The 13004-nt window shown below is 37.3% G+C and overlaps 1 protein-coding gene across 9 annotated transcripts in view; it reads left to right on the top strand.

Annotated features, from left to right (window-relative positions):
- SCN1A (sodium voltage-gated channel alpha subunit 1) overlaps positions 1 to 13004 on the top strand; it is a 186969-nt gene that overhangs the window by 149736 nt on the left and 24229 nt on the right. For 8 of the 9 annotated variants that reach the window (XM_043487894.1, XM_043487896.1, XM_043487901.1 and 5 more), the window contains exons 18-20: positions 9643 to 9763; positions 10506 to 10660; positions 12385 to 12558. In XM_043487894.1, the coding sequence (XP_043343829.1) occupies positions 9643 to 9763; positions 10506 to 10660; positions 12385 to 12558 (450 nt within the window). The remainder of the gene's footprint in view (positions 1 to 9642; positions 9764 to 10505; positions 10661 to 12384; positions 12559 to 13004) is intronic. The other variant, XM_043487898.1, reaches the window with a different exon arrangement.

Raw genomic sequence — 13004 nt, 5'->3', positions numbered from 1 at the left:
CATTGCTTATCATGAGCTACATCTGTAATTCATCATCTGTGATTCTAGTTTAGGTTTTTTCAGAAGACAAAGATTATAAAAAACTTTATAAAGCACTCTGAATTTAGCATCGTTCCAGAAATTTATATCCCATATACTACAATGGTGTGGTTAGTCATCCAAAGCCAGACATTCTGTCTAGAGTGCGAAGTCAAGTGGACCTTAAGAAGCACTGTTGTTAATAAAACTAGTGGATGCGATGAAATTTCAGCAGAGCTATTCAGATCCCTAAAGGATGATGTCATCAAGGTTTTGCATTCATTATGTCAGCAAATCTGGAAGACCCAGCAGTGGCCACAGGACTGGAAAAAGTCAATCCTCATCACTCATCACCCATGCTAGTAAGGACATACTTAAAATCTTGCATGCTAGATGTCAGCATTATGGGAACCAAGAACTTCCAGATGTCCAAGCTGGGTTTTAAAAAGGAAGAGGAACTAGAGATCAAATTGCCAGCATTTGCTAGATTATAGAGAAAGCAAGGGAATTTCAGAAAAAACATTTCTCTCTCTCTTTCGTCAACTATGCTGAAGCCTTTGACTGTGTGGATCATGACAAACTGTGGAAAGCTCTTAGAGAGATGGGAATACCAGACCATCTTACTTGTCTCCTGAGAAATCTGTATTTGGGCCAAGAAGCAACAGTTAGACCTCATATAGAACACTGATTGGTTCACAACTGAGAAAGGTGTACGACAGGGCTGCCTGCTGTTGCCCTGTTTGTTTAACTTATATGTTGGGCACATCATGAGAAATGCCAGGCTGGATGAGTAACAAGCTGGAATCAAGACAGATGGGAGAAACATCAACAGCCTCAGATATGGGGCTGATACCACTCTAATGGCAGAAAGTGAAGAGGAACTAAAGAGACTCATGAGGAGTGTGAAGGAGGAGAGTGAAAAACTGGCTTAAGACTAAATATTAGAAAAACTAAGATCATGGGATCCACCCCCATTACTTCATGGCAAATAGAAGGGGAAAAGGTGGAAGTAGTAACAGATTTCCTCTTTCTTGGGCTCCAAAATCACTGTGTATGGTGACTGCATCCATGAAATCAGAAGATGATTGCTTCTTGGCAGGAAAGTGATGACAAACCTAGACGTTGTGTTGAAAAGCAGAGACATTACTCTGCTGACAAAGATCCATATGGTTAGGGCTATGGTCTTCCCAGTGGTCATGTATGGTTGTGAGAGCTGGACTGTAAAGAAGGCAGAATGCCAAAGAATTAATGCTTTCACCCTGTGGTGCTGGAGAAGACTCCTAAATGTCCTGTGGACAGCAAGGAGGTCAAACCAGTCAATCTTAAGGGAAATCAACCCTAAATATTCACTGGGAAGACTGATGCTGAAGCTGAAACTCCAGTACTTTTGTCATCTGATTCGAACAGATGATGCATTGGAAAAGTCCCTAATGCAGGGAAGGATTGATGGCAGAAGGTGAAAAGGGCATCAGAGGATGAGATGGCTGAATGGCATCACCAATGCAATGAACGTGAACTTGGGCAAACTCCAGGAGATGGTGAGGGACAGGGAGGCCTGACGTGCTGCAGTCCATGGGGTCACAAAGAGTCGGACATGACTGGGCAACTGAACAACAGCATACCCTTTTTCAGTTCAGTTCAGTCACTCAGTCGTGTCCGACTCTTTGCGACCCCATGAACTGCAGTATGCCAGGCCTCCCTGTCCACCACCAACTCCCGGAGTCCACCCAAACCTATGTCCATCGAGTCGGTGATGCCACCCAGCCATCTCATCCTCTGTCGTCCCCTTCTCCTCCTGCCCTCAATCTCTCAGCATCAGGGTCTTTTCAAATGACTCAGCTCTTTGCATCAGGTGGCCAAGATATTGGAGTTTTAGCTTCAACATCAGTCCTTCCATTGAACACCCAGGACTGATCTCCTTTAGGATGGACTGGTTGGATCTCCTTGCAGTCCGAGGGACTCTCAAGAGTCTTTTCCAACACCGCAGTTCAAAAGCATCAATTCTTTGGTGCTCAACTTTCTTTATAGTCCAACTCTCACGTCCATACATGACCACTGGAAAAACCATAGCCTTGACTAGATGGACCTTTGTTGGCAAAGTAATGTCTCTGCTTTTTAATATGCTATCTAGGTTGGTCATAACTTTCCTTCCAAGGAGTAAGTGTCTTTTAATTTCATGACTGCAGTCACCATCTTCAGTGATTTTGGAGCCCAGAAAAATAAAGTCAGCCACTGTTTCCACTGTTTCCCCATCTATTTGCCATGAAGTGATGGGACTGGATGCCATGATCTTAGTTTTCTGAATGTTGAGCTTTAAGCCAACTTTTTCACTCTCCTTTTTCACTTTCATCAAGAGGCTCTCTAGTTCTTCACTTTCTACCATAAGGGTGGTGTCATCTGCATATCTGAGGTTATGATATTTCTCCCAGCAATCTTGATTCCAGGTTGTGCTTCCTCCAGCTCAGTGCTTCTCATGATGTAACTTTTAAAAAATAACCTATTCACACCTAATTTTACAACAAGCTGTGTTTTAATTTGTTTTTTAATTGGAAGAAAATTGCTTTACAATGTTGTTGGTTTCTGCCATACAACAATGTGAATCAGCCATAATTATACATATATTCCTCCTTCTTGAACCTCCCTCCTTACCCCCATCCCACCACTCTAGGTCATCACAGAGCACCAGTTTGGGCTCCCTGTGTTACGTAGCAACTTCAACAAGCTTTTCTTTATGTGTTTGTATACATTTGAGGGATGTGCCTTTATTAATTTTATGCAGTAATTTCAATTTAGTTTTTATGAATACAGTAACTTTGTTTTCAAACTCATTTTATCAAATTAAGCAAGAGTAAATTCCATAATTATAATACATTAATTTACAATAGTACAGATTGATTTGAAAACAAACAGATTATTTTTGATAAGCATACAACTCACCAGGTGGAAGCAGAGATGTACTACAGTGTAGGCAACTGTAGAAAATAGCATATAACTGAGAAAATAGCATATTACTGGTATCGGTCACTGTGTTTTACAGCGAAAATGCCAAGCATTTTTAGTTTGGTAAGTCAATTAGCATGGAAGTGGGCTAGATAAAAAGCGGTCTGTGCCCAAAGAGTTGTGCAGATAAAGTGGTGAGGATAGAGTAATTATTATTCATCCAAAATGATGGGCAAAAACCACTCTATTACTAAAATCCAGAGAACATTAAAGAAGTTCACCATGACTAAAGTACAGTTTCTGTGAAAGACAGATCTGGGAAATTTGGTTGGAAAGCCAAGCTGGAGACAGAAACTTCATTTGGTAGTAATAACTGAAGCAGAGGCACTCATTCGTTCACCAAATATTTATTGGGTAACTGGCATAATTCAGGCCTTTGTGGTTCACAGGGGTCTAATATTAGGTAAGGCTAGAATAAATGGTGAATTTATTATTTATAGCTGTCCAAAAAAGAAGTGACAAGAGTGAATAGAGCATTCCTAGGAATCAGGAAGATGAAACTGAGAGCAGAGTATTTCAAAGGTATAATTAAATTTGACTTCACTGTCAATATTTGAAATAAATTAGAGTAAGCAAGATGATTTTGAGTCTAGGATGATTTTGAAATATGCTGAAAGATATTTCAAACAGAATCAGGAACTTAGTTTAAAAAGTACATTTAAGAGAGGAAAAAGAAGTCATGCCTTTAAGTGGGATATGTTGAGTTTCAGTGACACTAGACATACTTCTGCTTTCCTGCCATAGTCCAAACAAACCATGGGATATACTTATATTGCTTAAATTGTGTTTGGAAATTAATTTATAAACATCTAAAGAATCACTTGTGTAAACCTGGGAACTTTCTAACAGCACATCTTCCATTGTAGTACTAATAATGGGCATTTAATAATCTTTTATATCCTTTAAAAATTTCTCCCAGATTGATTCCAAACTGTATGCATTAAAGGGGAAATATACCTTGAAGTATAATAACTGGTAATATATTATAAAACTTGATTTTAAAACAAGAGTAGCTAATTTTTAAGAATATTCTTAAGAATGTTGTTGTTCAGTCACTCAGTTGTGTCCAGCTCTTTGCAACCCCATGGAACTGCAGCATGCCAGGCTTCCCTGTTCTTCACTAACTCCCAGTTCACTCAAACTCATGTCCATTGAGTCAGTGATGCCATCCAACCAACTCATCCTCTGTGGCCCGCTTCTTCTCCTGCTCTCAATTATTCCCAGCATTAGAGTCTTTTCCAATGAATCGGCTCTTTGCATCAGGTGGCCAGAGTATTGAAGCTTCAGCTTCAGCAGCAGTCCTTCAAATGAATATTAAGGGTTGATTTTTTTTTTCATTTATTTTTATTAGTTGAAGGCTAATTACTTCACAGTATTGAAGTGGGTTTTGTCATACATTGACATGAATCAGCCATGGAGTTACATGTATTCCCCATCCTGATCCCCACTCCCACCTCCCTCTCCACCCGATTCCTCTGGGTCTTCCCAGTGCACCAGGCCAGAGCACTTGTCTCATGCATCCCACCTGGGCTGATGATCTGTTTCACTATAGATAATATACATTTTTCGATGCTATTCTCTCGAAACATCCCACCCTCGCCTTCTCCCACAGAGTTCAAAAGTCTGTTCTGTACATCTGTGTCTCTTTTTCTGTTTTGCATATAGGGTTATCATTACCATCTTTCTAAATTCCATATATATGTGTTAGTATACTGTATTGATCTTTATCTTTCTGGCTTACTTCACTCTGTATAAGGGGCTCCAGTTTCATCCATCTCATTAGAACTGATTCAAATGAATTCTTTTTAACGGCTGAGTAATATTCCATGGTGTATATGTACCACAGCTTCCTTATCCATTCGTCTGCTGATGGGCATCTAGGTTGCTTCCATGTCCTGGCTATTATAAACAGTGCTGCGATGAACATTGGGGTGCACCTGTCTCTTTCAGATCTGGTTTCCTCAGTGTGTATGCCCAGAAGTGGGATTGCTGGGTCATATGGCAGTTCTATTTCCAGTTTTTTAAGAAATCTCCACACTGTTTTCCATAGTGGCTGTACTAGTTTGCATTCCCACCAACAGTGTAAGAGGGTTCCCTTTTCTCCACACCCTCTCCAGCATTTATTGCTTGTAGACTTTTGGATAGCAGCCATCCTGACTGGCGTGTAATGGTACCTCATTGTGGTTTTGATTTGCATTTCTCTAATAATGAGTGATGTTGAGCATCTTTTCATGTGTTTGTTAGCCATCTGTATGTCTTCTTTGGAGAAATGTCTGTTTAGTTCTTTGGCCCATTTTTTGATTGGGTCATTTATTTTTCTGGAATTGAGCTGCAGGAGTTGCTTGTATATTTTTGAGATTAATCCTTTGTTTCTTCATTTGCTATTATTTTCTCCCAATCTGAGGGCTGTCTTTTCACCTTGCTTATAGTTTCCTTTGTTGTGCAAAAGCTTTTAAGTTTCATTAGGTCCCATTTGTTTATTTTTGCTTTTATTTCCAATATTCTGGGAGGTGGGTCATAGAGGATCTTGCTGTGATTTATGTCGGAGAGTGTTTTGCCTATGTTCTCCTCTAGGAGTTTTATAGTTTCTGGTCTTACATTTAGATATTTAATCCATTTTGAGCTTATTTTTGTGTATGGTGTTAGAAAGTGTTCTAGTTTCATTCTTTTACAAGTGGTTGACCAGTTTTCCCAGCACCACTTGTTAAAGAGGTTGTCTTTTTTCCATTGTATATCCTTGCCTCCTTTGTCAAAGATAAGGTGTCCATAGGTTCGTGGATTTATCTCTGGGCTTTCTATTCTGTTCCATTGATCTATATTTCTGTCTTTGTGCCAGTACCATACTGTCTTGATGACTGTGGCTTTGTAGTAGAGTCTGAAGTCAGGCAGGTTGATTCCTCCAGTTCCATTCTTCTTTCTCAAGATTACTTTGGCTATTCGAGGTTTTTTGTATTTCCATACAAATTGTGAAATTATTTGTTCTAGTTCTGTGAAAAATACCGTTGGTAGCTTGATAGGGATTGCATTGAATCTATAGATTGCTTTGGGTAGAATAGCCATTTTGACAATATTGATTCTTCCAATCCATGAACACGGTATGTTTCTCCATCTGTTTGTGTCCTCTTTGATTTCTTTCATCAGTGTTTTATAGTTTTCTATGTATAGGTCTTTTGTTTCTTTAGGTAGATATACTCCTAAGTATTTTATTCTTTTTGTTGCAATGGTGAATGGTATTGTTTCCTTAATTTCTCTTTCTGTTTTCTCATTGTCAGTGTATAGGAATGCAAGGGATTTGTGTGTTAATTTTATATCCTGCAACTTTACTATATTCATTGATTAGCTCTAGTAATTTTCTGGTAGAGTCTTTAGGGTTTTCTATGTAGAGGATCATGTCATCTGCAAACAGCGAGAGTTTCACTTCTTCTTTTCCTATTTGATTCCTTTTATTTCTTTTTCTGCTCTGATTGCTGTGGCCAAATCAGGGTTGATTTATTTTAGGATTAACTGGTTTGATCTCCTTGCTGTCCAAAGGACTCTCATGAGTCTTCTCCAACAGCGCAGTTCAAAAGCATCAATCTTTCAGTGCTCAGCCTTCTTTATGGTTCAGCTCTCACCTTTATACATGACTACTGGAAAACCATAGCTTTGACTAGACAGACATTTGTCTGCAAAGTGATGTCTCTGCTTTTTAATACACTTCCTAGGTTTGTTATAGCTTTTCTTCCAAGGAGCAAGTGTCTTTTAATTTCATGGCTGCAGTTACTGTCTGCAGTGATTTTTGGATCTCAAGAAAATAAAGTCTGTCACAGTTTCCATTGTTTCCCCATCTATTTGCCATAAATTGATGGGGGACCAGCTGCCACAATCTTAGTTTTCTGAATGCTGAATTTTAAGCCAACTTTTTCACTCTTCTCTTTTACCTTCATCAAGAGGCTCTTTAGTTCCTCTTTGATTTTTGCCATAAGTGTGGTGTCATCTGCATATCTGAGATTATTGATACTTCTAGCAACCTTGATTCCAGCTTGTGCTTCATCCAGCCCAGCATTTTGCATGATATATTCTGCATAGAAGTTAAATAAGCAGGGTGACAATATTCAGCCTTGATATACTCCTTTTCCAATTTGGAACTAGTCCATTGTTCCACATCCTGTTCTCAGTGTTGCTTCTTGACCTGCATACAGATTTCTCAGGAGGAAGGCAAGGTGGTCTGGTAATCCATCTCTCTCTGAATTTTCCACAGTTTGTTGTGATTCACACAGTTAAAGGCTTTAGCATAGTCAATGAAGCAGATGTTTTTCTGGAATTCCCTTGTTTTTCTATGGTCCAACAAATGTTGGCAATTTCATCTTTGGTTCCTCTGCTTTTCCTAGTTTCAGCTTGTACATCTGAAAGTTTTTGGTTCATATACTGTTGAAGCCTAGCTTGAAGAATTTTGAGCATTACTTTGCTAGCATGTGAGGTGAGCACAATTGTGTGGTACTTTAAACACTCTTTGGTATTGCCCTTCTTTGGGATTGGAATGAAAACTGAACTTTTCCAGCCCTGTGGCCACTACTGAGTTTTCTGTATTTGCTGGCATATTGACTGTAGCACTTTCATAGCATCATCTTTTAGATTTTGAAATAGCTCAGCTGGAATTCCATCACCTCCACTAGCTTTATTTATCATGATGCTTCCTCAGGCCCACTTGACTTCACACTCCAGGATGTCTGGCTCTAGGTGAGTGATCATACGATTGTGGTTATCTGGGTCCTTAAGACCTTTTTTTGTACAGTTCTTCTGTGTCTTCTTGCCACCTCTTCTTAATATCTTCTGCTTCTGTTATGTCCATACCATTCTGTCCTTTATTTTGCCCATCTTAAGAATAAAGATGGATATACTGGCAACAGCTCTCATCTGAAGAAAGTCTGACCCAGTAAGACCTGGAATAACTATACACTAAGGAAAAAATATCAGTTTATTTTATCATCATCTAGGCAAGACATAGCGTATTAAATGGCAGAGACGTCACTTTGCCAACAAAGGTCTATATAGTCAAAGCTATGGTTTTTCTAGTACTCATTCTAGTACGAATGTGAGAGTTGGACCATAAAGAAGTCTAAGCTCTGAAGAATTGATGCTTTTTAAATTTGGTCCTGAAGAAGACTCTTTGAGAGTCCCTTGAACTGCAAGGAGATCAAACCAGTCAATCCTAAACGAAATCAACCCTGAATATTCATTGGTAAGACTGATGCTGAAGCTGAAGCTCCAATACTTTGGCCACCTGATGCTAAGAACTGACTCATTGGAAAAGACCCTGATGCTGGGAAAGATTGAGGGCAGGAGGAGAAGGGGACGACAGAGGATGAGATGGTTGGGTGGCATCACCAGCTCGATGGACATGAGTTGGTGCAAGCTCCGGGAGTTGGTGATAGACAGGGCAGCCTAGCATGCTGCAGTCCATGGGATTGCAGAGTCAGACACAACTCAGCAACTGAACAACAACACAGGCAAGACACAACAAGGAGGATATTTAGTGTGGCAATCAACAGACAAAAACAAATTTTATATCATTTTAGGTTCACGTCTTTTCATCTTAGCAATCACAGTTGCTAATTGAAAAACTGAAGTCTGGGTGACCAATAGTGATATTTAGTAATGGATACAAAGTTTGATATAGAGTCTGATATTTGGCACTATGTGTGAAGGACTATGATAAGCAAGAGCAGGATTGCCTCAAAATTTTAAAGACTTTTCAAGTAGTTCTTTTAAAAAATTTCTCTGAGTTAAAGTAATATTATACCAAAATGTTTTATTATTGCTTGTGCTTAAGTTACTATTATGCCATTTGCTTTCTAACAAGTGTATAATTTATTTGGAAGAATTATTGTAAACAAAGATTAAACAGGAACTGATGTCTACAGCTACCCAAAGGTTAGTTTTTGCATCTGATGAAATTATTTCCATGAAGATACTGAATATTTATATCATTGTAAAATTCCATTATTGGTTTACGTTATGGATAGATGCTTTTGTTTTTATGTCGCTTCAAGATTGAATTGTAGATTCTCTTCATCTGTTAGACTCACCTTGGGGTTTTTCCTATGGATTATTTTCACTTTTAAATGGAGAGAATTATAAGCATGTGAATACACTGTTTCTCTTATTTCAGAAACAGTGTGGTTGCCCAGAAGACAGAACGTGGGTACTGGGCTCAGGAATAATTCAAATCTTGGTTTTCTCATTTACTGGTTATATGACATTAGACAAGTTACTTACCCTGTCTAAGCCTTAATTTTATCATCTCTAAAATGATAGCAATTACACTAACTCCTTCTCCCTCAACCTTCCTTTTGGGTCTCTTCTAATTCATAAGACATTGGTTTGCTTGAATATATATATTTTTAATAGCCATTTGTAACTTCAAAATATAGCAGTCTGGTTTCATACACTGCAAATTATGGTGAATGAGTTACCATAGATTATTTTCTTATTTCCTCCTCTTATTCAATCACTCTTTTGCTCTAATCTTGAAAATCTCTTTATTTCAAGGAGAATCCAAAATCAGTTCACAGTTTTCTTGCTAGACTATTTCTTAGTGACCAAATTAAAGTGATTTACTTTTTATGTCCACCTCACGGTCAGAAGCTTAATGGGAGCAGTAGTTCATCTGAAGGTAGCACTGTAGACATCGGCGCGCCTGCCGAGGAGCAGCCCGTGGCGGAGCCCGAGGAAACCCTCGAACCCGAAGCCTGCTTCACTGAAGGTAAAAAAATGACCTCCGTGTTAATCTTACATTTATAGAGTGCGGTTGTTGTTTTTTTTTTTCTTCTTTTTTTAAAGCTGTTGATCACCCAAAATGGACAACTCAGAACAGAGTAGTACATTGTAGTCAATCTATTTTAATTACTTCTCATAAGCTAACATATGTAAAATCTCTCATTATATTTTGGTTATCCTTACCATGTGTAAGGAACCATGAACATGGAGAAAAGATCATTTAATGTAGTCAGAATGAATGACTATAATTTTTCAGATAGAATGGTGATTTTGCAAGAAGTCAGCATCTTAAACATTCGTCAAAATTCTCATACACAACATTTGCTTTAAAAATAATTTTTATATTATTATCAAGTGAATTGCAAGCACATTTTTCTTTTTCATGAAAACATCACTTTCCAATACTTGGGTGGAACAGGAAATAAGCACTGCCCCATTCCTGATGCCTGCACAGTACCTAGTTGAGCCTGGCGCAGAATGGACAAAAATCCACACTTATTGCTTTGTTTTCTCTATGATTAGTATTTCCCATGGAAATAAGGGACTGAATAGTTTTCACAACTTCACATCACTTTTGCATGTGTTCCTACTACCCTAGGCTTACAGAGTTAGCCCAGCAAGATGGAGATGGCAATATTCCTGAGAAAATGAATCCAGAACATACCAGAGGGTATCACTTAGGCAGGAGAAGTTATTTATCTGCTCCTGTCTGAACATTATATTTGCAGGCTGTGTACAAAGATTCAAATGTTGTCAAATCAGTGTGGAAGAAGGGAGAGGAAAACAGTGGTGGAATCTGAGAAGAACATGTTTCCGAATAGTTGAACATAACTGGTTTGAGACCTTCATTGTTTTCATGATTCTCCTTAGTAGTGGCGCACTGGTGAGTGAGTATTAAGCAAAAGTGCCATAATACTAAGTTTTAGAGTCACCTAATACTGATGACTTAGTAATCCTTTCTGTTGCATTCTTTTACTATCCAATGCATTATTTTTCCTGAACCCTCACTGTATAGCCATTTCCATTTCCATGGAATCGGCTGTTAATCTCTGTTTGATAACCCCAGAACTGTTATTTCTATTTATGACTTCTTCCTTAAACATGCATACATCACTATATCCATCCACCCACCCACACATCCACTCGTATCTTTCTACCTATCTCCAAGGCATTTTTAGTAACACCACTTCATATCTTCCAGACTATAGACAATGTATAAATATGCAGTTCTGCATTTACTTTTATTATGTATTCACACATTTCTAATTAACTAGTTCTTAATTTTCATTTATTATTAAGTAATCCAGAAAACCTGTCCCTCTAATTTATTCATGATAACCAAAGGACATGAGTATTTAATTACTCATATTTTAACAACAAAGTAAGCATGATAATACAGAGCAGTTAAAGAAAGTCCTATGGTTTGGGTATATATATTAATATAATTTCTATGTTCTGATGAATTTTATTTATGAATTATATTATTATTATCTCTTTATGGACAGTTGATAAGTCCCTAGGGACCACTTCTCTGTCCCTTTTGAAATGCATCCAGTGTTCTCTTGTTACTCCAAAACCAGCGAATATTGGTAACAATAAATACTGGGCAGTGTGCCTAAGTAATCATTTAAGGATTGGTTTCTCTCTGGATAAAGGTGTTCATTTCATCAGAATCAATTTCTATTTATATAAAAATCATTTACAAAAATGTAAAGTATAGCACATAGATAGCATTTTAGGAAAATGCTGACACAAATAGACTACTTAAGCCATAAAATAGATGTAGACAGATAGACAGACAGAGATGGAAAGATGATACAGTACTCAACTGAAACACAATAACTTAGGTTTATTTAACTTTAAAATGTATAATTCTAACACAGGCCTATATTTTTCTGCATATTTCTCTGATGAAATAAATTTTATCTACATGCTACTTTAGATAACAAATAGTTTTTTTAACCATTTAAATGAATATAGACTTAGATATAAAGTGTCATTGAAGTTCATATTAGAGGAAGAATACATATTATAGTCTAAATGAGAAGGAATTTCATCCTACCATCTTTGTTATACCATATCTTTGCTGATAAACATAAACTGTCAACAAAATGAAGGGGACAAATGAACTCAACTGTATAGTAAAATTAGGTGATGTATTGATCAATTATGATTTCTGCTTTATGAAAAATACAAGCCATTTTATTTCTTCAACCTCCTTTCTGTGGAAAAAATAAAGAGGCCAACAGGAGGAGGCAAAAGATATGAAACAAAGAGAATAAAAAACTTCAAGTTGAGATACCAGCATCAAGACGTGACATCAAGAACTATTTCCTGAACAAGTCACTTTAATTCCTTAGAGTTATGCCTTTATTTCTTCCTTTTAGTTAGATCAACAGAGAGCATAACTTTTCTCCTGATTCATTAAAAGATCTTTGAAAGAAAGAAAAAAAATCAATAACTACTTTTTATCTACCCTCATATTCCAATGAAATGTCATTTTATGTATGTGAAAATCAGGAAAAAATATGTAATCAGGGAGAACAGCCTATAATAATTGTAGTATAAAAGTTTCAGAAAACTAAAATGCATAACTTTTCTTTATAGGCATTTGAGGATATATATATTGACCAGCGAAAGACAATCAAAACAATGTTGGAATACGCTGACAAGGTTTTCACTTACATTTTCATTCTGGAAATGCTTCTGAAATGGGTGGCATATGGCTATCAAACATATTTCACCAATGCCTGGTGTTGGCTAGACTTCTTAATTGTTGATGTAAGTATCCTCCATATTTTTGTCTTTCATTCAAGGTAATTTGTCTTATCTTTAAACTAATTCCAAAATAGTGAATGTTATGTTGACAGGATATGCTACTTAATAGACACTAAACTAATTCACTGCATAATAGTGTAATAATATAAATAAGCTAATTTAGTACTGATTTAGCATTGGGAGGATGGGATTTGTGGTGGTTATCTAAGATAAAAATCTGGGGGGAAAATATCCGAAGTATGTAGAGAGAATGGTGAAATAGGATATGATGTTTAAGTTACTTTTATTAATATTATGATTCAAACAGAGTTGAGTTGGAATCCAAGCCCCACCAATGATTTTATGTGCCACTAAGTTACTTGGCTCCTGACACTATAAAATGATCATATTAGTACATAAGAGTTAGAGGCACTCAGTAAACAAACAAACCAGTGACGATGATGGAAGCT

Source organism: Cervus canadensis, chromosome 15 (assembly GCF_019320065.1).
Source record: "Cervus canadensis isolate Bull #8, Minnesota chromosome 15, ASM1932006v1, whole genome shotgun sequence".
In the NCBI taxonomy this organism is placed as follows: Eukaryota; Metazoa; Chordata; class Mammalia; order Artiodactyla; family Cervidae; genus Cervus; species Cervus canadensis.
The sequence above is the reverse complement of the archived record's forward strand: the minus strand, read 5'-3'. Positions and strand labels throughout refer to the sequence as shown.